Source organism: Cyberlindnera jadinii (genome assembly GCF_001661405.1).
Source record: "Cyberlindnera jadinii NRRL Y-1542 unplaced genomic scaffold CYBJAscaffold_9, whole genome shotgun sequence".
In the NCBI taxonomy this organism is placed as follows: Eukaryota; Fungi; Ascomycota; class Saccharomycetes; order Phaffomycetales; family Wickerhamomycetaceae; genus Williopsis; species Williopsis jadinii.
Genome location: NW_017963660.1, coordinates 429,939 through 452,942, shown reverse-complemented (window position 1 = coordinate 452,942; position 23,004 = coordinate 429,939). Strand labels below are relative to the sequence as shown.

The window sequence follows — 23,004 nt, the reverse complement described above, 5'->3', positions numbered from 1 at the left end:
TTAAACAACTGCCGCACCCGTCGATTTTCCGCTGTGCACCTTCCGCTGTCGACTTTCTGCTGTCATCATCGTACGCTGCAAAACGTATTACGCCAACGGCGCATCATAACGGAAGGGCTTTTTTATCTTCCTCCCTCTGCGTGTTGTGTGGTGTTTTTTCTTAAACCCCCATCTGGCCTGGAATTAACAATCATCAAATTTCAACTCGGCCCTTTGTTGTGTGTTTCTCGATTTTTTTTCCATTCTCACCACTGCCTCCTTTTGTTGTTGTTTTAATCCCAACGCTACAGCATCAGTCGTGTCCGTTGGTGTTGATTTGCGTGCCTGTGTGTGCTCCTTCTAAGCGTGTGCTGTTATACGTTGGTTGTGGAGCTGAGTCGGCTTTTCAGGGTGGGAAGTTGAACCGGGAAGCAACACCGGGTTGGAAGTTTATCACGTTTAGTCGAAACAAACAGGAGTTTGGAGGGACACAGCTGGCCGACGATGCCTCCAAAGATTGAACCAGAGGATGTGGCGTTATCCGGCATCAATGCGAGTCTTACGCAGTCGTTGGGGATTCCTGCCAACAACACCTCCTCAACGACATCTGGTTCCACTGATTTTGTGAAGAAGCTCTTTCTGATGCTTGAGGACAACTCCTACGAGACGATTGTGCGGTGGACGAACAAGGGGGACTCATTCGTGGTGTTGGACACGAACGAGTTCACGAGGGAGATCCTCCCGAGACACTTCAAGCACTCCAACTTTGCGAGTTTTGTCCGCCAGTTGAACAAGTACGACTTCCACAAGGTGAAGATGACCACCGAGGAGAAGCAGCAGAACGAGTACGGCGAGAGCGCGTGGGAGTTCAAGCACCCAGACTTCAAGAGACATGACCGCGAGGCACTAGAGAGCATAAAGAGGAAAGGCCCGGTGCAGAAACGTGTCAATACAGACGATACCAATGCTGAGGCCATTGCGAAGCTCGAAGAGAGTGTGGCTTCGTTGAAGAAGGAGAACAAGCACTTGATCAGCGAGATCAAGGCCATCAATCAGAAGTATACGACGGTGATTGAATCGATCATCAACGTCAAGAACACCAACGACCGCTACTTCAGAAGTGTGAATACCCTTGTGAATACGTTGGTCAACCATGGGATAAAGATGCCGGCGTTGGACCTGCCGCCAATAGACTCGCCACAGATAACACTACAACAAGTACAGCAGCAGGTGCAACAACCGCAACAACAACCGCAGCAAGTCCAGCAACCACCACAGCAACCTTCACAGCAAGCCGCCTCAATAGTACCGTCTAGCGCTGGGCAAGCTGGTTCTGCTGCAGTTCAAAAGCAATCTCCAAAGATCTCACACTCTCTGCGCTCTGGGTTCCACGTGCTATTAGTCGAGGATGATAACGTTTGTATACAGCTGTGTCGGAAGTTCTTGGAGAAGTACGGTTGTACCGTTGAGGTTGTGTCTGATGGGTTGACTGCCATCAATGCGCTTGAGAAATCACGTTATGACATTGTTCTCATGGACATCATCATGCCAAACCTCGACGGAGCAACTGCAACGTCGATAGTGAGAAGCTTTGATAATAGAACACCAATCATTGCGATGACTGGTAACATTGAAGACCAAGATTTGGTCACTTATCTACAACACGGCATGAGTGATATCCTCGCTAAGCCGTTCACCAAAGATGACTTGTACTTGATGCTCGAAAAGCACCTAAGTACCAGAACTCCGCTGTCGTATCAACAAGGCACACCGCAGCCCAGTAGCGTTGTTACTGACGTTGGTGTGAATATGGGTGTGACTGTAAACAGTGCTGTTCCTGGTGTTCAGCTGAATGCTCTCTCCGGTGTTCAAGCCCAAGATCTCGTCCATGATGATGCTCCCTTGGGGAAAAGACAAAAGCTATGATAAAAATATCCCTCTAAAATAGGAAATGTGTATATGTGTAAGATTATACTGTGCTTAATACAATGTGTACTTCTACTTGATACTTTTTTATTCCTTATAAGGTGGTGTGTTTAATCCTCTGCTACTGCAATCACAGTTTCTTCGAATCTGACTGACTTTCTTCTGGTTCTTTCACCATCACCATTTGGTAACGGTAGATCAAATTCCTCGTCCTTTGCTGAATCGAGCATCTCCTTGACTGCTTTTTTATGAGAAGCATCTTTCGACTCTGAGGATTTCCTCTTCTCCAAGGCCTTCTTATCCTCTTTACATTTGTTACAGTTGCACTTGAACCCCCAATTGACACGCAGCTCTCTAAGCCTCTGGTTCACGTCGTGTGCAGGGTTGACATAGGACGTTGTAAGTTCCTCGTTGGCCTTGATGTCTCTCTTAGCGTACACCTTGATACCATCAGCCTTGTGTTCTCCGAATAGGACCCTAACGTTTGGATCACAGTTATGGTTCAGATGAGCTTGTATCAAAAACATAGAACCGTCAACATTGTTGATGTTGTAGCTTCCCAAGAACTCCATGTACTGTTCATATGTGATTTCATCGAGTGGGAAGATTTCGTTGAACTTAGCGTAAGCCTCCCTCCAGAGTGCCTCCTGTTGCTCCTTCACGAATAGAGCACCACCAGAGTTTGTATCAAAGGAGCCACCGATTCCAGACGAGTCTATTGCCTTGTACCTTATATCTTGACGGACTTTTGCAAATGCATCAAACTGTTGCAATAGAACCCCTGTCTTATCGGTAAGGCAGTAAGCGTAGATCAGAGCCACAGCATGTGCAGCGTTCCATTTATTCTCATAGCAGTACTTCTCATACCTTAACCAGGCAGCAGAGACGATGCGTTTCTTGGATTTCTTTCCCTCTTGGTAAACGTTGTGCTTCAATGTTCCATGAAGTGTGTCTTTCTTCTTACAACGTATAGAACACCAAACATCGGAGCAGACGTTACAATCGAGTCCCTTCTTCAATTGGGAGGCAGTCTTGAGGAGAGTCGCACAATAAGTACACGCATTTGAAGATTTAATCAGGTTCATATGATCCAATGGCGGGATGAAGAACAGCGGCGATTCCTCTTCCCAGAGCAGATCACCTTCCTTAAAGGGCTTTGTGGCGTAGAGACCTTTACCTCTGTTCTTTGTAAACTGGTACCTGATGTTCTTTGGCATAACCAAGTTTGGAGTGTCCTTGGAGGTGATTTCAGAGGCATAGGCAAATTGTTCCGCACTGTTCAACAGGTTATAGGACTTCAGCACTGTCTTCAGTCTCTTCTCGCTCAATGACCAATTTGGATTCCTTTTTTTAACCAACGCGTGTAATTTCCCAATGCCCAGTGACTCTGTGATTGGATCTTCCTTCCACAGTTGAATCACACCTTCGACGATCCTCCGCTCATGAGGAATCACTTGGTCCTCGGTGGAGATCTTACAGTCGTTGATGTTGATGATCTCAATGTGAGTATTCGGCATCTTTCAGGGGACTCGATGCTATGGCTTCTTGTGAAGAATTGATGAACACTCCAGGCTAGGAAACTCGTGAAGGAAAAATTTTGGACTCGAGGGTCGTATGCCCTTTGCAAAGATTGTCGATGATGCACACGATGAGCCTCAGTATCTGGTGTAGAGGTGTTTGGGTGTTTGGATGTTTCAGTGTCCGGATGTACAGCAGAGCGGGGAGGGAGCCGCCAGGGAGCCGCCATGGAACAAAGCTCCATTGTTTCATTGTTTACAACATCATCGAAGTAACGAGAGGAAGCGCAGTAGGAAAGAGCTTCAATCAGGGGGATATCTCATTCGAAACCATGTTTAGAGGGATCATTGCTAGACATCCAGTTGGATTTATCGGTAGAGCCGTCAATTCTAGGTCACTGGTCAGGTATAACCAGGGCATTAAGCTGTCTGCGAGAAGACTCCAGTCAACTGTTGTTGATGGTGAAAAGCAGCAAAGAGTTAAGAAACAGTCGTCTGTGATCTCGCTTGTGTTGGCTTCTTTCATCCTTGGTGCCACGACGGCGTTCCTGTTCCCTCTCAGCGATATCGCTAAGCTCGTTGTCCTTGAAACGTTGCCTACTGATGAAGAAGGTGTTGAGAGGTACAAGGAGAAGTTGGAGGTGAAGCTGACTGAGATTCCACTGTACAAGCAGCTGCAATCAGATCCTCAGTGGAGATCTGTCAGGGCCTGGAACTATATGGATTCCAATACGTTGAACGAGACCATGACATCTGGCACTCTATCTGTGCCCGGAGGTTTCGCCATTAAACCGGTGCTGTTTGTGAATTCGACAACAAGGGAGACTGTCACGATCTTCCACGTGGGTGAAAGAATGTGTGGTTATCCTTTCTTGGTCCACGGTGGTATCCTTGCTACAATTTTGGACGAAACTCTGAAGAGATCCTCATCTTTCCTATTTGGCATCGACCCAGCGTCTGAGTATACTCCGGATAAAGTGAAGACAAACCGCATCGAATTGCAGTACAGATTCCCAACGTTGGCAAATAACTTTCTGGTGGTTAAGGCTCGCTGCGTTGATGGACACGTTGAAGGTGATATCGAGACTGTTCAAGGACGTCTGCTGGTACAAGGTGTGGGACATTTCTCACAACGTACATCTGTTGAAACCAATTCTAAGCCGGCAAAGAAGAGATGGTTCTTCTTTTAACCCTCTGGGTGCTTGAACAACCCTATTATTTATCAGCATTATATATTCTATCATTTAAGATCACGTTGTTCAACTGTTCATCGTGGGGTTCCAATGGGATCTCTTGTATAAACTGTTGTTCCAGCCCAATGCCCAAGAGATACGGTCTCTTGTTGAACTTCTCCACGTGTCTCTTGATGTAGTCATCGTAGAATCCACCACCGTAACCTGTTCTGTAACAATCTTCGGAGAATCCAACACCCGGCATTATCAACATGTCGATGCCTTCTTCACTTTCCATTGCGTCCTCGCCAGAGGTTGGTTCCCTGATTTGGAATTTGCCCTGTGGTTTAAGGGAGATGACATCTTGGAACGAATCCATCTTGTGAAATCTCAACAGTGATTTCTGCTTGGGCCATCTTTGGAACTCACCAGGCTCCAGTTGGGAACATCTCGGCAGGTAAACAGTTTTCCCCATCGTTATCAACTGCTGAATCAAGGGCAATGTTTGAATCTCACCATCCATGCTCATGAACACCCCGATGGTCTTTGCAGAGTGGACCCTTGGGTGTTTCAACACCAAGCTCGTTGTGTTTGCTGACTGTGACTCAATTGAGCCCTGTGATAAGGACTTCACAGCATGACTCACTGACGTTCTCACCGCTTTCTTATCAAAGGACATCTCGTGAGGATTTACTACCGGCTTTCCTCGACCGCTCATTGTGACTTTAGGCCGGTGACTAACCTTCAGCCGGCTTTAACACTTGATCCGTTGCGAGGAGTGGCCCCGTTACCGGCGTTTTTCTCATTTCAATTTGTGAATTTCTCCGGTTTTGTCGTTACGTTACTGCAAAAACATTCCATCGTTAGCCGAGATGTATAGTTTTTGTGCGAGTGTGAGATTATCCTTATTCGACCATACGTCACGTAATTGGAGAGCGCGCGTCAAAAGACAAAGACATTTTTCCAGGCCCATAGATTCATGGCCATGGAATACGTGAGGGCCATCTTGTGATCGCAGGCAACGGCCAAAAAACTAAATACATACACACCAAAAAGAAAGAAAATCTCGAAAAAAAAGACTCATTAAGACGCTGTCGGCACTTTTTTTCAAAGACCAAAGTTTATTCACCCACTTCAGAAAAAGACCCATAAAAGTCTCCTCTTTTTCCCCCTTTTAGTCTCTTCGATCTTCCCCTTTTTTTCGTACGATGTTAAAGAACTTTGTCAAGGGAATTAGAACAATGGCTTCCACTACAAAGCTTGCACCACTTGACGCTTCCAAGTTGGCCATTACCAAAAATGCTTCACCAAAGACACCATTGCCAAACGAGCAATTGAAGTTTGGCCAAAGTTTCACCAACCACATGCTCAAGATCCAATGGAACGATAAGGATGGTTGGAAAAACCCTGAGATTGTTCCATATGGACCATTGGTCTTGGACCCATCTGCTTGTGTTTTCCACTACTCATTTGAACTGTTTGAAGGTTTGAAGGCTTACAGAGATTCCGAGGACAAGATCAGAATTTTCAGACCAGACAAGAACATGGCCAGAATGAACAAGTCTGCCCACAGAATTGTCTTGCCAACTTTTGACTCTGAGGAGTTGATCAAATGTATCGGTGAGCTGATCAAGCTTGACAAGGAGATGATCCCAAAGCAAAAGGGTTACTCTCTTTACATCAGACCAACTTTGATTGGTACCACTGCTGGACTCGGTGTCAGTGTTCCAAGTGATGCCCTTTTGTACGTTATTACATCTCCGGTTGGTCCTTACTACTCCACTGGTTTCAAAGCTGTTAGACTTGAGGCCACCGATTACGCAACAAGAGCTTGGCCAGGTGGTGTCGGTGATAAGAAACTCGGTGGTAACTACGCCCCATGTATCAGACCTCAGTTGGATGCCGCTTCCAGAGGTTACCAACAAAACTTGTGGTTGTTTGGTGATGAGAAGTACATCACTGAAGTTGGTACCATGAACGTTTTCTTCGTCTTCAAGGACCCAAAGACCGGTAAGAAGGAGTTGGTCACTGCTCCATTGGACGGTACCATTTTGGAGGGTGTCACCAGAGACTCCATCTTGGAGTTGTGCAGAACCAGATTGAACCCAGAAGAATGGGAAGTTAACGAACGTTACTACTCCATCAACGAAGTGCGTGACAGAGCCGCTAAAGGTGAGCTTGTTGAGGCATTCGGTTCTGGTACTGCTGCCATCGTTTCTCCAATCAAGGCTATCGGTTACGAAGGTAAGGATATTGACGTGCCATTGCTCCCAGGTCAAGAATTTGGTGAACTTACAAACCAGGTTGCGCAATGGATCCAAAAAATCCAATACGGTGATGAAGAGTACAAGAACTGGTCTCATGTTGTTGCTGACTTGAAATAAATTCGTATATAGAGAGAGCCCCTCAAAAAATGACATAAAATGATTTCTATTGTACCACCGTTTTTATTGATGTTGAAGTTTACGCACACACACACACACACGCGTTTGAACATTCCTTTCGCAAATGTCCCGAATTTCCAAAATCAAAACAGAAACGACAGGCACCTTTAAAAGTTTGGGACAAAAGAAATCAAGTTTACACAAACACGCTAAAAAAAGAAAGATTTGGCATTAAATTTGTCACTGTGATACAAAATTGAACCCCCTTTGTCCCTTGTTTAAAAGCTCAACGGTATCCCACAAGCGACCCAAAAACATAAGCTCTTACTTCCTAGGACATTGGACAAATGGCATTTCTCTTTAAGAGAAACCCTAAGACCCCAAGCGAGCTCGTTAGGGCCCTTAACGACAATATTGTTAAGTTTGACGCTGCCTCAGACCGTAAGAAGGTTCAGGATGAGGCCGCTAGGCTCTTGACGCAGATGAGACTCGTACTTCATGGGGATGAAGATATGGAACCACAACCAGATTTGATAGCACAATTAGCCCATGACATCTACCAGACTGATTTGCTCTACTATTTGATCTTGAATTTACACTATTTGGAGTTTGATTCTAGAAAGGACGTCTCTACACTGTTTTCGACCCTTTTGCGAAGGCAGATTGGTAACAGGTCCCCAACGGTGGATTACCTCTTGGGTAAGCCGAAGATTATCACTGCGTTGATAAAGGGACCAGAAGTGCCTGAAAGCTGTCTGATAACCGGCGCAATCTTAAGAGACTGTATCAAGTTCGAAGCGTTGACCAAGATGGTGTTGCAAGACCCTGCGGTGTGGAAGTTGTTCGATTTTAGCTCGAAAGGGACCTTTGAAAACATGACTGACTCCTTCCAAACACTAAGCGATTTATTATCAGTGCATAAGAAGTTGGCCGCAGAATGGTTGGTGAACAATAACGATCACTTTACACTCCAGATAAACAAGCTCATCAGCTCGAACAACTACGTTACGAAGAGACAGTCCATAAAGTTGCTTTCAAATTTGATATTAACCAGGCAAAACTCTCAATTCATGAACCAGTACGTGAATAGCGCACAGAATTTGAAACTCGTTATGATCTTGCTCAGTGACAAGTCTAAGAACATCCAATTGGAGAGCTTCAACGTCTTTAAAGTATTTGTGGCTAACCCCAAAAAGTCAAAGACAGTGCTGGACATCTTGATCAAGAACAGGGACAAGTTGATCATTTTCTTTGACAATTTTAACTTTGCCGAGCGTAAAGATGATCCACAGTTTAAAGAAGAGAAAGAGTTCGTGGTCCAGCAGATTACAGATCTACCAAAGATTGTCACCACACCAAGTGGAACATCAGGAACGAATAGTGGGACTACAACACCTGGGGGGAAGATTTAAAAGAACTCTACTTTACACGAAGCATAGACATACAATATGGGGAAGAAGGGGTGAGGTTTATCATCACTATGTACGTCCTATATAGCACCACATATACAGGTATTTTTTTTTATATTTGCATCATTATCTTACATCAACGACATAGAGGGGAACTCTATTTTCAAAATTGTAGTCCTTCTAGCTCACTCAACGTCTTTGACTTCATTGCTGTTGCCTGTTTAGGTGAATCGACACCAGAATCTGTATCAAGTTTCTGCGATGGAACGTTTGGGAATGTAGGTAAACATTCGTAAGAGTTTGTGCTCTCTTCAATGGCCAATTTCTGTTGGTGTATTCTCAATTTCAAAGCATCAATGTCCATCTCTGGAATGATATCATCTTTGGATTCAGTGGCAAGAAACGGTTCCACAATAGGGCTCATCATTATCTGTCTCTCTTGTTCCTCCGCAATTAAGAATTCGTTCAGGTAATAATGCTTCCCACTAATCTGTTGATCAACACACAGTAATCCATTCTCAATGGCACTGTTGAATATCTCTTCTGTTATGCTTAAGCTCCAGTTGAAATATTCACTTGCCCTTAAGATGTTGCAATACTTGAATTGGAACTTATCTGCAACACCATAAATATCGATAAACTTGCGAATATCAGAAATCAGCTGTTCATGGTTGGCAAACTTGTGGTCCTGAACCACAAGCACTTTGTTAATCCTCTTGAGTATTAGAGGAAGGTTCAACTTTTCGAAATAGGAACACGCTCCGTATAACTCATCAGGCGAAATGAGGTTAAATCCAACACGTCCTCTGTTGTACAGTGCATACAAATCCATTAGTGTAATAATGCCACCTTCTTGTTCCAAGGTCTTATCCGTAATCAGGAATTCAGATATCTGTCTCGAGATCTCCTGAAGGTACAGCTTCTGTTGATCCTCCTTAGAGGGATCTCTCAGTATACTCTGTGTAACTTGGTTTATGGTTGGTATGATCTTCTCCTGTGATCTCGCATCACCAGTTTGTAATCTCTTGAAACTCTCTATTAAACTGTTGATCTCGTTGGCCTTTGCTAACAGTGCATGTAAATCATCCAGGGATGAGTTAATAATCTCTTCGTTTTTCCTCGTCCTACTCTCCTCCATCATCGCAAGTCTATGCAAGCCGACACCACGAGATTCAGGCCTCTCAATCTCAACCTTTTGATCTTGTGATTTCACAACGTTTTTGTTAACATTACCTTGCGAAACAAGTTGCTCCCATTGTAGTTTTTCTAATGCTTGTTCAAACCTTTGGAAAAAGACCTTATCACCACCTTTGTGGAAACTCAGTTTGATGAAGGGGATTGGTACTTCGTCTAATCCATCATGCGCCTCTGTCTCGATTCTGATTCTGTCATCAAAGATCTCTTGTTCATCGGTCGTGGATTCGTTGGCCTTGTTTATCGGCAACACTGTTCCACACACCTCGCAGTTTCTCATTGAAGGATGATTCAAGAAAGTGCACGCTGGACACTCAATCTGCTTAGACCTGGAAGAGTCCTGCTCCTGAAGTTGTGGCTCTTTGACGTCCTTCTTAGAGTTTTCAATGGCGTTCTTGATCACCTCTTTGTCTGGCTTCACGCCACAAGTTTCGCATGCGGGTATGAACTGACCATCTTGATAGTTCTGGTATGCACTTGTTGTGTTAGCAAACGAACATATTGGACATATCCATGTTGTCTGTCTGGCAGTTGTCCGCTTCTTCGCCCTTGAGGGCTTGAAGGATTTGAAGAAAATGGTGATCTTGGGTGAAGATCGGAGAAACTTCCCTGTAAACTCCACGGAATTGACATCTGAAAGCTCTACTGCCAAGCTCATATCCTTTGGTGATACATTGTCTATGTATATCAGCCGTTGTGAAGTCAAATACGCTCTTCCATTCTGTCTCTTCAAGATCTTTGATTTACCTTGGTACAACCCGACAGAGTCCTCCACAAGTATGTCAACCTCTTTTTCACGCAGAGTCGGTCTTGATCCCGCAGATACTTCTACTGAGTGCCAATAGCTTAGTTGTGGCATGCCATTGAGTGAACTATTATCTCTGCTTGTGATAAACTAATAGGGGGAGGTTATGGGAATATTTCCAAGATAGCGTGGAAAGCCTGGAAACGTGTGCACGACGGGATTCGAACTCGCGACACAACTTTTTTTTCCCTTTGCTTTGCTTTTCTGGCCCTTTGGAAAGAAAAGAAAAAACTCCGGTCACCGGATTAATTGCTGCGTCAAAGCGCATGCTGTTCTTTCCAAGCATGTTTTCTTTGGTCAAGAGCTTAGACTACAAAAAGCCCAACCTCATACGGTTGTGTGTGGTGCGTAGTCTCTGTCCCAGGCTTGTTAGTCGGCGACCATTGGTCCTTCATCCCTCGTGTTCACCACGTGATGGGCCATTTCTCGCAGTGAATGATTACACTGATCCAATAATGAAGGGGCCATAAAATGGAAACGTTTGTTTTTGCTCGGCTCAGGATACCTGCTCAGTGCCTGTGATGAGGGAATCTCCAACGGTTGCTTGTTCTCCATAATGGTCCAATCGAAAAACAGCCAAACCCGGTTACAAACCTCCTACAGTAGGCAGCTTTGGCGAACTCTGCAGCTGTAGACGATGACCCTCGATAGATTTCCACTTCTACGCAATTACTGGAGTAACGGTAGGAAATTTTGGATGGGCACAGTAGTTGACACCTGATTAGCTACCGTAGCCGTATCTTGAGAGATTCACCAAAAACTAAGCAACCCCAGTTAGGGGTGCAAAAGAACTTGGAAAGTCGCAACTTAATCTAGTCGACCCCCATTTCGACCATGTCTTTTTCCATTACGACCACGGCCCCTTCCTGATCACTTGATCAGCGACCACTGATTCCATACCAACGGCACCAAGGTTTGGTGTTTTTCCGCTCCCTGGCGTCGTCTCTGAGTTGTCTGCGTTTCTTGCCCACGTCACCGACGTCTGCCATGGTACAAAGTTCATTCGCACAGCGTCACAGTGCATTCCCTAAAGCCCAAAAGGCCCCAATGAGAAGGCCGGGAAAGCTGGAAAACCTTGAATTTTCTGCACAAAACTCCGTGAAACGGCTTACACGGCCTTTTGCGGTTTGATTACGGAGCCCTCTCACTAGAGAAATTCAATAAAACCTCCACTTGAACACCCGCTTTTTTTTAACTCATTTCAGCTCTCTTCGAGTCCAATTTTTATAAACTTCCCTTGAACTTTCCCTTCACAATTCTTTCCGTCCATTCCCCCTGTGCTCGTCCACGAAGAAACTGAAGATCTCCGTAGTAAAGAGACAACCAAAGCAAAGGTGACTGTCAAGCTGTTGAGCATCTAACACGGATTAGGAAGACCGTTATACATTGTACCCTTTTTACTCCCATGCACAGATCAATCTTTACCTCGCTGAGATTGGGTACCAGTGGTGCGGCCAGTAGGGTATTGATCAACCCGAGAGTAAATCCGATGGTGAAGAGGTGTCTCTCAACGGTATCAAAGAACCAGGCCCTGTTCACCTCGAATACCCGTCTGCTATCATCGAAGGTTCACTTCTCATCCTTTTCGAATCTCAAATATTCCAATGCTCCTCAATTACCGAAGACCATCCCTCCACCGAGATCCTACTTTGGCAATACGTTTATTGGGAAAGTGTTGAAAGGTCTATTCCTCGCAGTGATGGTTGGTTCCACAACCATTGCTGTTCTCATTGGTGGCTTCTTTATCTACGATGCAACGACTTACACAACGGAACACTTCCCGGAGACGATCAAGGTTTCGCAGTATGCGCTTTCGCCAGAAAAGGGTGGTCCGGATAACTTACCGATCCTCAAGTACAGATTGGACGACTATGACTCCCCTGAAAAGGAGGAGCTCGTTTACAGACCGAAGTTGGTTGTTCTGGGTTCCGGTTGGGGTTCTGTTGGTGTGCTGAAAAGCCTTAAGTATGGTGACTATGATGTTACCGTGATCTCTCCAACAAACTATTTCTTGTTCACTCCACTTCTACCAAGTGCTGCGACAGGAACGCTGGAGGTTAAAACTTTGATTGAATCCATCAGAGCCATTGTCAACCGTTTGAATGGTCACTATTTGGAAGCATATGCTGACAAGGTTGAATTCTCCGAGAAGCTCATCAGAGTCCATCAATTAGACAAAGTCACCGGTGAGATGGTTGAGTTTTACGTCCCGTATGATAAGCTGGTTGTAGCCGTTGGCTCAAATTCGAATACACACGGTGTTGAAGGCCTCAACCACTGTCATCAATTGAAGACTGCTGAAGATGCCATTGCCATAAAGAAGAAGATATCTACTATTTTGGAAACGGCTTGTTTGCCAACAACAACTGATGAAGAACGTAAGAAAATGTTAAGTTTTGTCGTTTGCGGTGGTGGTCCAACGGGTGTTGAGTTCGCTGCTGAGGTGTTTGATCTTTTGAACGAGGATTTGCCAAAGGCATATCCAAAGCTTTTGAGACAGGAGTTGAGTGTTCATGTGATCCAATCCAGATCCAACATCTTGAACACGTACGACGAAAGAATCTCCGAGTATGCCACACAACGTTTTAGAAAAGATGACATTGATGTCTTGACAAACTCTAGAGTTGTCAAGATTTTGCCAGATGAGGTCATTTTCAACCAGAAGAACGAAGAAACCGGTGAAGTTGAGTTGAAAAGTCTTCCGTTCGGTTTCTGTCTATGGTCCACTGGTGTCGCTCAAAACCCATTGGCTAAAACCATTGTTGCATCCCTTCCAAACTCTCAGAGAAACAAGAGGGCCATCGAAACAGATTCTCACTTGAGGGTTATTGGTGCACCTCTGGGCGACGTCTATGCCATCGGTGACTGTTCGACAGTAAGAACTGATATGGCTGAACACACCGTGGATTTGGTCAGAAAACACATTATTGATAAGCACTTGAAAAACGTCCAGTCAACTGCAATCATCACAGATGACGACATCAAGACAATGAAGCTGACGTACTCCGAGATCTTTGAACTGGGCCATGAACTCTCTAGAAGATACCCACAGGCATCTGAGGCGTTAAATGTGTTGAATGAGCTGGTTCCAGTCTACGACGTGAACAACACGGGTCATCTTCAATTTGATCAAATCTCCAAGCTGTTGAAGGATATCGACTCGAGGGTCACCTCGCTCCCGGCCACTGCTCAAAGAGCTGCTCAGCAAGGTAAGTATCTGGGTAAGAAGCTGTCCAAATTGGCTAGATCCTCATTGACGCTCAGTGCAAACGAAATCCTCGACGGTGACATTGATGCTGCAGTCTCCAAACCTTTCTGTTACAAGCACCTGGGATCTTTGGCGTACATCGGTAACTCTGCTGTGTTTGACTTGCCAGGCTACTCCTTTGTTGGTGGTTTGATCGCCATGTACTTATGGAGAGGTACTTATTTCGCACAGTCCGTCAGTTTGAGAACAAGAGTTCTCTTGTTCCTGGACTGGCTCAAGAGAGGTCTCTTTGGTAGAGATTTCTTACCTTACTAGAGCATTAACAATAAAGAACCTTGATAGAGATATATAACTATAAAAACGAGCAATTTCGATACAAGTTGAAGAATTCTGAACAGGCTGGTAGTGCTATCTCACTTAGCGTATAAGCTCTTCCGAGCTGACAGCGCCCAAAGCCGTCGGTGCCTGATGTCGGCGTTTTCTGCAAGTTTTATAACACCGCTCGCATGGCGTCAGCGTCTGCAATCTCAGCATGAACGTCTGAGCTGATCGAAGATTACACACCAAAAACCACATTGTTCTAGTTTGAGGATTCGTATTTGATCTGGAACGGTGTATCAGTATCACGTGGTCATCCTGTTTGTGGTTTGTGGCCTCTTTTACAGGCAACGTGAGGAGTTTCAAAGCACAAAAGTAAGGATGGAAAGCCCACAGGGCTTTCCACCTTATGGAGAACACAATCTTTGGGATATCACGTTTGCAGTGGGTAGAGAATGCAGAACAAGGCGTCGAACTCAACACCTGGTCTTGATAACAGTATACAATCTTCAAGCAAGCGAGCTCACACTCTGTTAAGTGCTGTTTCCATGGAGTCGTCGATGAATAGGATGAACGAGCTCTTTTCCAGCTTCAAGAAGTTGAATCCAACGTCACCAACAGCAGAAGCGACGTACGACTGTTCTGTGAGATCTAGCACTTCAACTAACTCTGATGTGGCCTTGTATGGATGCTTTGAGAAACTGGGCAAACTAGTATCGCTTTACATTGGTGATTTGGACCCAAATGTTACAGAAGACATGCTTTACAAGCATTTCGGGGGCTTCAAATCGTTATCATCTGTCAAGATATGTTGTGCTCCAGGGACTGGACTGTCCCTTGGGTACGGTTACCTTAACTTTGGATCAAAGGAGGATGCCAACAGGGCAAGGAAGGAGCTAAACTGCACAAAGCTCTTGTCTAAGGAGGTTCGCATCATGCCATCGATTAAAGACAAGGAGAAGCCATTTCTAGCAACCAACGTTTTCATATCAAACTTGAACACTGAAGTAATCCACTCACTTCGAGATTTCTATGAGTATTTCAGTGGTTATGGAGAAATATGGTCTTGCAAACTTGACTTGAAGAAGAGACAAGGCTTTGTTTCCTTCCAAGATAGGTACACAGCGGAAAAGTTTGTTGAGTCCATGAATGACCAGGTGTTCCATGGATCAAGAATCTTCTGCTCTATACATATCCCCAAATCCAAGAGACAGGCTAACCAGACACATTGTCTACCTTCCTCCCCGGAGTTGACATTAACAAGATCCAGTCCTATCAACTCAGCTTTGACGTGTAACAAGGATACAGTCTCGCCAGTGTCGAGCGATATTAAGGACTCCGCTTCTGGATTCAACCAGGTCTACATTAAGGGTCTTCCTTCCAATCTGTCAGTAGACTTGATTAGGGCATTGGTTGAAAAATACGCCGAAATTGAGAATATCTATACTGCCCATCCAGCGCAGTACAGTTCTCTGTGGGCAATTGTAACGTTGAAGAACAAATATGACGGTCCTAAGGTGACACAACACCTTCACAGAACTCTTTTCAATGGAAATAGACTTGTCTGCGTGAGAGCTTTAACAAGAGAAGAACGTCAAAGACAGCTTGACTCTGAGCAGACAAGTTCCCTTTTCCCTCGAGCACCTCAAAGTAAAACGTTCAAAGTCCATCTATACAATTTGGCTCCTCAAACTACTGAGAACTTCTTCAAGATGTTTTTGAAGAGCTATACATTTGAAGGATCAATTCTCAAATACTACATTTGTGCAACTAGCAAGGAGTCTAACTCTAGCTATATTGAATTCACCAGTGAAGATGATGCAAAAACTATTCTAAACAAGTTGGATGGTGTGACAATAGCTGACTACAAGATAAGGGCGTCGTTATCTGAGTTATCTGACCAAGAAATTGCTTCTCTCCAGAAGGAAAATTCTTCATCACTGCAACCTTGTGATGTGGAGAAAGAGAACTTGAAGAAGCTCACCAACAACAGAATAACGACATTTCAGGATCGTCAGCAGAAGTTTTATATCAATCCCAGTGGACCATCATATCCTTTAGCTTTTGGACAGGGATATCCATTTATCCCTCTTTCACTGCAACAACCAAACGGGTTAAAGGGCACTAGAAGTTTCCCTCCAATGTCACAAGATACTCGTATCAAATACGACTTTGCAAATTCGATTCCAGTACCGGTTGAAACTATTGAGTACTTGGAATCATGGCTAGAGAGAATCATCCCATCTTATGTTGATTTTTTGAAATATCCAGGTGCTACGAGACCAAGAAATATCAAGATAATTGTGAGGTATTTGGTGGATAGCTATTGGCGTCATGATCCAGTTGCCATTAAACGTGATTTGGTGAGTATTTCGGCAAAGAACCCGGAAGCTGAGATTATGTTTAGAGAGAAGTTAGTTCAAGCCATGGAGTATTTTGGGTTTTCCAGATGAAATATCAACTCCAATTCACACTGCAATGGGTAGCATGGCTATGGAGAGGTGTCTTCATGAGCCGTTATATAAAAAAACGCTCTGTATGAATTCTAAATTTTGGCCTGTGTTCCTTCTAAAATAACAACCATGACTTTTGTAACAGACTCCACGGGGTAGCATGATCCCTGCTGGAGTATTCACTAACCATACACTACACCTCATTGCTATGATCTCAACTGATTCAGTGTTAATCCTCAGCAGAATGGCATTAATGCAAGCCATAGCCAAGCATGTGGTGCAATATTGCTTCCCGCATTGAATTCCGATGGATTTTCGCTTCAAACTCATGACTGTGGCTGACTTTACAACAACTGGACCAAGCACTGATTACAAATGAGAAGCGAGTCATCCCGTGTCCTAGAGACAATGGTGTCATTTCGCAGGCGACAGAGCATACAACACTGCTCAGCTTCAACGTGTCAAGCAAGTATACCCCAGTGGCAGGGTACTGCCACCTGTAGCCTTATGTATACACGATGGGATGCACCTTCCTCATTTGAACATTTCTCAAGAATAGGGTTCACGGACTTAGCCAAAGCTCGGATTAAGATATTAAGGGCGACGGATTAAAGCGCACAATAGAGAGGGAGGCTGTTCAAAGAAACACAAAGCCATCCTCATTGGCTCGTTTATATGGCTGTGTTAACCTTCCAACGGTATCACGATGTCTGAATTGATCGAGTGTTTGGTGAAACGAAGGGCATGTAGTGAAAAATCCTCGTTACTGATAATTCCGATGGGGGAAATCCCCGACCGGAAAAATGCATGAAAAAAAAACGGCCGAGAAGCCGCCTTTTTGGTGCCACTTTGCCAATACAAAAGTGTGTTCTATGAGAAAAAACTACAAAGGAATTCTCTCGATGCAAAAGACGGATGCTCTAGAGCTGTGCTTGGTACTGTCTCTCTGTGTGTGATAAGCTGTGCTGCTTTGAGCTGTTTTTGGTGTATAAATAAGCGTTGAGGGAACCGCCCTTTTTTTTTGTTCGTCATCTCTCATCTATTGCTGTTCAACCACAATCATCGGCTTGTTGATATATTCTTGAAGTTATGGCTAGTGAATCGAGGGCTGGTCTGTACGTTGAGCCGGAGAGAAGAGTCTCTATAAGAGTGCGTGACCTCCGTGTTGATCTGAACTTAACCGCTGAAAAGAGAGAGAAGAAGAGGATGTGGCCATTGTTAGGCAACAATGCTGGTGAAAAGGCGGTTGGAGATGTTGAGGACGTGGAGGCACCAGTGTCCACGTCAAAGAAGATCCTTAGTGGACTGAGTTTGGACTTGGAGCCTGGCAAGGTCCTTGCCATCCTCGGAGGCTCAGGAAGTGGGAAGACAACGTTTTTAAACACGCTGGCCTCCAGAATGACGTTTTCAAAGAGATCTGATAATCCTTTCAAGTTCAAAGGCCAGGTCGAATATCAGCCTGCTAACCCAAACATATCCTACATGGTGCAAGAAGATCTGTTTAGCCCGGGGTTTACCGTCTTGGAGACACTACAGTTTACAGCCAGGCTGAGACTGCCTGGAACAACTCAACAGGAAAGGAACGACCTCATTGATTTCTTGTTCGATGGGTTGGATTTGAACAAAGTGAGAAATACAAGAGTCTGTGACTTCCAGTATAGAACCACGCTGAGTGGTGGTGAACGCCGTCGTGTATCTTTGGCAATTCAACTTTTGACTAAACCACAGGTATTGTTTTTGGATGAACCGACAACAGGCTTAGACTCGAACACTTCGATCCATTTGGTTGAAACGGTTAAGAAGCTTGCCTCTGAGTACGGTATAACGATACTGCTGACCATTCACCAGCCTCGTTTCGAAATTTTGGAAGCTGTTGATGAGATTTGCCTACTGGCAAAAGGTGGTAATATGATCTTCTCTGGAAGCTTGAACGAAAGCTATGAATATTTCGAACAATTCCGAACAGATGGTGATGTTGATTCCAATTTCGCTGATTTTCTTTTAAAAATATCCTCTGTTGATAAGACAGACTCAAAGGAAGTTGAGTTGCAAACTCAAAAGCGTGTTCATCAACTCATTGAAAACTGGAAGACTGTTCAACCTCTGAAGGAAATCGAATACTTTGACTCTTTTGCAGATGGTGGTCCATTGATAAAGTCTAAGCACATTGCCCATATATCCCTTTGCGGTCAAATCTGTGTCCTGCTAAAGCGAACCATAATACTCACGTGCCGTGATGTTGAATCTATGATCATGATGCAAGTGGTGATTATTGTACTATCAGTCATCTGTGGTTGGGTTTTCTATAAACCTGGTGGCTCATTAGCAGGTATAAGAACAACAACCTCCTCACTCTACGTGTGTTGTGAAGTCTTGGGTTTCATGCCTATGATGTACGAAATACAAAGACTCTGTATGACCGAAGGTAAATTCCTCTTGAAAGAACGTAAGGAAGGGATGTATTCAATACCTGCCTGGTTTATTGCCCGTCGATTAGCAAAGATGATTATGGAAGATGTTCCAGGATCTTTGATATGGTCATTGATTACCTTCTTCATGTGGGGGCTTGAAGAGACTTCAAACTTTGGTATTTTCTTCATTAATAACCTATTTGTCTACATGATTGGTATCGCTGTTGCACACTTGTGCTTTGTTCTTGGTAACTATAATTTCGGAACTGCAAGTTTAATCAGTGCTCTCTATTACCAGTTACAAAATTCTGCTTGTGGGTATTTCGTCAATGCCAGAACCATGCCTGTGTACGTGAGATGGACGAAGTATATCTCCAACTTCTGGTATAACTTTGGTTCTTTGGTGTCCAACACATTCACATCCTATATGGGTGATTGTCCCTATGAAACTGAAGAGATGTGTTACGAATACTCTGGTGCTTCAGTCTTAAATAGCTTGGGGTTCCCAGAGAACTGGACACTAACACCGTTGATGGCCTCATTTGGGTGGTACATTGGGTTGTATTCAGCAAGTGCAGTGTGGATATGGTACGTCACTCGTCGTGACTCTGTGAGGATTGTCAAAGAGAGGCGTTCTAAATTTGATGATTTGCAATTCCAACATTTGACAGAGATTGTTCCAAAGAGCATTGACGTGATTGAATCCCCTGACTGTAAAGTCACTGTGTCCTTGGATAACATCACTCTTTCATTGAAACCGACGTTACTCAAGAATACTATATTCCATCGTAAATTTGTCTCAAAGAACTTGCTTTCAAATGTCACAGTTTCATTTAAACCTGGTGTCAACGCTATCATGGGTCCATCTGGGTCTGGTAAGACTACCTTGCTGAATATGCTTACCGGCCGCACAGCCTCAAATATTGGTATCAAAGGTGATATGAAGTTGAATGGTACGTCAATACCACTTCAATTCCTTTCAAACATTGTATCTTATGTGGTTCAAGATGACTCTGTTTTGATTCCCACACTTACTGTGCGTGAAACTCTTTACTACCAGGCCAGACTACGTTTACCACCTTCACAGCATAACCGTATTCCTGGTATCATTGGTGAAATGATGAGAAAGATGGGACTTAGTGACGTTTGCAACGTTCCAATCGGAGATTCTCAGACAAAGGGTATATCTGGTGGTGAGAAGCGTCGTGTATCCATTGCTATTCAACTGTTAAACAACACCAAGGTGATGCTGTTGGATGAGCCAACCTCTGGTTTGGATTCTTTTACGAGTGCTAGCATTGTCTCATTGCTGGAACAGTTGGCTATCAGTGAAGATAAGACCATCATTATGACTATTCACCAACCGAAGTACGAGATATTTGAGAAGTTTGACAACATTCTACTGCTAGGAAATGGACATGTGCTATACGACGGTTCTCCTTCTTCTTTACAGGAGTATTTCAATGAATTAGGATATAGCCCAGAGTATGAGATGAACTTTGCTGACTACATATTGGATGTTGTTAATCAAAAGCCTGACTCTGAAATTGGTGGTGGTATTACTACAATGGAGAAATTGATTAGTGAATGGACCTCACATGTCGATTATGCTGAAAATTCATCTAACTTGAAGAACTTCAATGCGAAGCAGTTCAAACATCTTGTGAAGAAGCGTCAAAGTATCAAAGTCTGTTTCAGCCCTGTACTAGAGAGACAATTCAAAGTCATAATGAGAAACCCAGAGGTTTTATTCTGTCGTCTTGGTCAACCTTGTGGTGTTTCGGTTATCCATGCTTTGTATTTTGCACCTCTGAAGAATAACGTTGAGTCTATTTCGAATCGCTTAGGTTTGATTCAAAATGTTATGAACATGTACTATGTTGGGTTCTTGAACAATATGGCTCTGTACCCTGCTGAGAAGTTTACATTTTATCAAGAGTACCAGGACGATGTCTACTCTACAACAACTTTTATGCTCTGCTATCTGTTGAATGAACTGCCCTTTGAGATCTTGTGCTCTTTCATTTTCAGTATCTTTCTTGTCCTCGTCATTGGGTTACCACGTAATCCACAGATGTTCTTTTCGATGTTCTACCTAGGCTTCGTTGTGATGAACTGTGGTGAAAGTATTGGAATCATGTTTAACACGGTCTTTGACCATTTGGGAATTGCAACAAACCTTTTATCTGCTGTCTTAACCATCGGTATATTTATGGCCGGTACCATGTCTCTTGATATGCCTGTGTTGTTTGAGGCATTCAACTACATTAATCCTTTGAGTTATGCGGTTAAGGCGTTAGCCCAAGTTGGATTCAAAGGTCAAACGTTTGAATGTTCTGGTGGTGGTGATGAGTGTGTGTTGGATACTGGTGAGGCTGTGCTAGACCAGTACAACTTGGTGAGTAACTATGCCGTTAATATGGGTGTCATTGCAGCTATACTTGTCATGTATAGAATCGTTGCCGTTGTTGTTTTGGAGATCAAAGTGAGATACTTTTCGCACAGATGAGCTATGAATAGGACAAGTTACAGTGATAATTCAATGATAATAGTAAACAGAGACACAAGGGAAATTAGCTTTAGTTGGCACGAGTGAATGTATATATGAACAAGGTGATGAAAACAAAGGCATGAAGCAAACAAAGAACAAAAGGGTAAGATCAAACAGAGAGAACAAAAGCAAATAGTTGAATCCAGAAAACGAGATCAGTACAAAAGTATCGTTAAGAAATGATTAAGCAAGTTCAACATAGTTTGCTGGGAAGATACCTTCTTTGCCGTTAACTCTTCCAGTCCACCAGTCGTCTTGAGAATCCGACTTCTTTATTATAGTAATAACGTCACCTTTTCTGAAAGGCAAATCACCGGATTGTTCTCCTTCGAATGAGAACAGGGCAATAGCCTTTGGTCCCTTTGATTTCTCTGATCTTGGAGAGAATGCAGGCTTATCGGATATTGAGGATTTTCTGAATCTTCTGTCCAAATCGTCATAATCGTCGGAATTTCTGTTTGCTCTTCTTGATTTTGGGGTGTCATAACTATCATAGACGTCATCTTCCCATGAAGTTGGCTTTGACGATCTCGAATAGCTGTTGTTTCTTCCGTATGAGGATCTTTTGTTGTTGCTGCTATTGTTGTTTGAGCCACTGTTGTTTCCTCTTCTGCTTGAGTAGTAATCATCATCAGAGTCATCATTGTCGGAGTGTTTCGAAGACCCTCCTCTGTTTCCTCTTGAATAGCTCTCTGATCTATCACGGCTTCTTCTCTCAGAAAAAGAGCTCGTATCGGAGCCTGAGTCGAAATCTGGAATGTCAGAATAATAACTATCGTCGTAGTAGTCACCTGGTCTTCTCTTGGTGAAGGCCCTTGACTCCAGCACTCTAAAGAGAGCATCACATTCTGGAGGAGGTTCGACTCTACCAGACAGGATTTGCACAGCCTTACAGTTATTACCATAGAACTTTCTGTTGGCCTCTCTTCTCTCCACAATGGCAGAGCCTTCTAACGAGACACCTGCGAATAAGCCCTTAGTCTTGGAATAGGAGTAGATGGCAGCTGCACCCTTCAAAGAAGCAGTACCACCAGCCTCTGCGTTTCTTCCCAAGGGACCAGCAGCAACAGAGACGTTACCACCAAGTGTAATGGAACCGGCCTGTGCAAACGACTTGACGGCATCTTCAGTGTTGAGGATGAAGACGAAATCAGTCAACTCCACACCAACCTGACCACCGGCACCGGCACCGGCAGTAGCAATGGCAGAAGGTGGCGACCATGAGCCGTCAGGTAATCTAGCCACTATAACACCAGAGCCTGCTCTACCTGAGAACAAGAAGCCGGCCTTTAAAACAGTAAGGATTGCGAGGCCCTTTGCGTTTTGTAGCAGTTCTGGTGGGATCACCTGGTCAACACCGAGTATTTGATTCGGCTTGACAAAGTTCGCTAAGATCTTTGCAGCTTTTCTGGTTTGAAGTTAGTAACGTATTCATAGTCTTTCAGGCATCCATCACCAGCATTATCATGGGCAGCACCACTAGCACCACCATACGCATCACCCTAGTCACTGGACTAAGAGAATATCGAAACAGCACTGGATAAATGGGTGTAAATGTCCGGTATTAAAAGCACTCACTTTGTCTCGCTCTTTAAGCTTCGAGGAATCGGATTGTTGATACCCATTGTTGTTTGATAAGTTGGATTCCAATTGAAATGTCTCTAGAGCAACAACACA

General features: G+C 44.0%; 11 protein-coding genes across 11 annotated transcripts; 7 read left to right on the top strand and 4 right to left on the bottom strand.

The window, feature by feature from the left end:
- Positions 1–483: 483 nt before the first annotated feature.
- Positions 484–1,905, top strand: SKN7 (kinase-regulated stress-responsive transcription factor SKN7; the record flags this gene model as incomplete). Its single annotated transcript, XM_020216514.1, has 1 exon — positions 484–1,905. The coding sequence occupies one exon, from the start codon at positions 484–486 to the stop codon at positions 1,903–1,905; it is 1,422 nt and encodes a 473-aa protein (XP_020069931.1).
- A 110-nt stretch (positions 1,906–2,015) lies between these two features.
- On the bottom strand, positions 2,016–3,422 carry SET5 (S-adenosylmethionine-dependent methyltransferase; the record flags this gene model as incomplete). Its single annotated transcript, XM_020212785.1, has 1 exon — positions 2,016–3,422. One exon carries the CDS (start codon positions 3,420–3,422, stop codon positions 2,016–2,018), a length of 1,407 nt encoding a protein of 468 aa, XP_020069930.1.
- Positions 3,423–3,576: 154 nt separating this feature from the next.
- FMP10 (Fmp10p) lies at positions 3,577–4,612 on the top strand (the record flags this gene model as incomplete). The annotated part of the gene is made up of 1 exon (XM_020217016.1): positions 3,577–4,612. The coding sequence occupies exon 1, from the start codon at positions 3,611–3,613 to the stop codon at positions 4,610–4,612; it is 1,002 nt and encodes a 333-aa protein (XP_020069929.1). The 5' UTR covers positions 3,577–3,610.
- Positions 4,613–4,637: 25 nt separating this feature from the next.
- Positions 4,638–5,273, bottom strand: FAU1 (5-formyltetrahydrofolate cyclo-ligase; the record flags this gene model as incomplete). The annotated part of the gene is made up of 1 exon (XM_020212810.1): positions 4,638–5,273. The coding sequence occupies one exon, from the start codon at positions 5,271–5,273 to the stop codon at positions 4,638–4,640; it is 636 nt and encodes a 211-aa protein (XP_020069928.1).
- A 562-nt stretch (positions 5,274–5,835) lies between these two features.
- Positions 5,836–6,978, top strand: CYBJADRAFT_129089 (branched-chain amino acid aminotransferase II; the record flags this gene model as incomplete). The annotated part of the gene is made up of 1 exon (XM_020212819.1): positions 5,836–6,978. One exon carries the CDS (start codon positions 5,836–5,838, stop codon positions 6,976–6,978), a length of 1,143 nt encoding a protein of 380 aa, XP_020069927.1.
- Positions 6,979–7,325: 347 nt separating this feature from the next.
- Positions 7,326–8,390, top strand: HYM1 (Hym1p; the record flags this gene model as incomplete). The annotated part of the gene is made up of 1 exon (XM_020216513.1): positions 7,326–8,390. One exon carries the CDS (start codon positions 7,326–7,328, stop codon positions 8,388–8,390), a length of 1,065 nt encoding a protein of 354 aa, XP_020069926.1.
- Positions 8,391–8,470: 80 nt separating this feature from the next.
- Positions 8,471–10,598, bottom strand: VPS36 (ESCRT-II subunit protein VPS36). Its single transcript, XM_020212041.1, has one exon. It carries the CDS (start codon positions 10,438–10,440, stop codon positions 8,551–8,553), a length of 1,890 nt encoding a protein of 629 aa, XP_020069925.1. The 5' UTR covers positions 10,441–10,598; the 3' UTR covers positions 8,471–8,550.
- A 1,230-nt stretch (positions 10,599–11,828) lies between these two features.
- CYBJADRAFT_152589 (FAD/NAD(P)-binding domain-containing protein) lies at positions 11,829–13,909 on the top strand (the record flags this gene model as incomplete). The annotated part of the gene is made up of 1 exon (XM_020213387.1): positions 11,829–13,909. The coding sequence occupies exon 1, from the start codon at positions 11,876–11,878 to the stop codon at positions 13,907–13,909; it is 2,034 nt and encodes a 677-aa protein (XP_020069924.1). The 5' UTR covers positions 11,829–11,875.
- Positions 13,910–14,481: 572 nt separating this feature from the next.
- On the top strand, positions 14,482–16,365 carry CYBJADRAFT_128868 (uncharacterized protein; the record flags this gene model as incomplete). The annotated part of the gene is made up of 2 exons (XM_020212798.1): positions 14,482–15,762; positions 15,880–16,365. The coding sequence occupies 2 exons, from the start codon at positions 14,482–14,484 to the stop codon at positions 16,363–16,365; spliced, it is 1,767 nt and encodes a 588-aa protein (XP_020069923.1).
- A 1,254-nt stretch (positions 16,366–17,619) lies between these two features.
- Positions 17,620–21,273, top strand: CYBJADRAFT_115564 (P-loop containing nucleoside triphosphate hydrolase protein; the record flags this gene model as incomplete). The annotated part of the gene is made up of 1 exon (XM_020212191.1): positions 17,620–21,273. A coding segment is annotated over one exon (3,654 nt), but the record flags the coding sequence as incomplete, so codon positions are not given.
- Positions 21,274–21,510: 237 nt separating this feature from the next.
- YSC84 (Ysc84p) lies at positions 21,511–22,952 on the bottom strand (the record flags this gene model as incomplete). The annotated part of the gene is made up of 2 exons (XM_020213749.1): positions 21,511–22,735; positions 22,906–22,952. The coding sequence occupies 2 exons, from the start codon at positions 22,950–22,952 to the stop codon at positions 21,511–21,513; spliced, it is 1,272 nt and encodes a 423-aa protein (XP_020069921.1).
- Between the last annotated feature and the right edge of the window lie 52 nt (positions 22,953–23,004).

Excerpts from the sequence above, each read along its gene's own strand:
- VPS36 (XM_020212041.1), bottom strand. The coding sequence starts at position 10,440 with ATGCCACAACTAAGCTATTGGCACTCAGTAGAAGTATCTGCGGGATCA.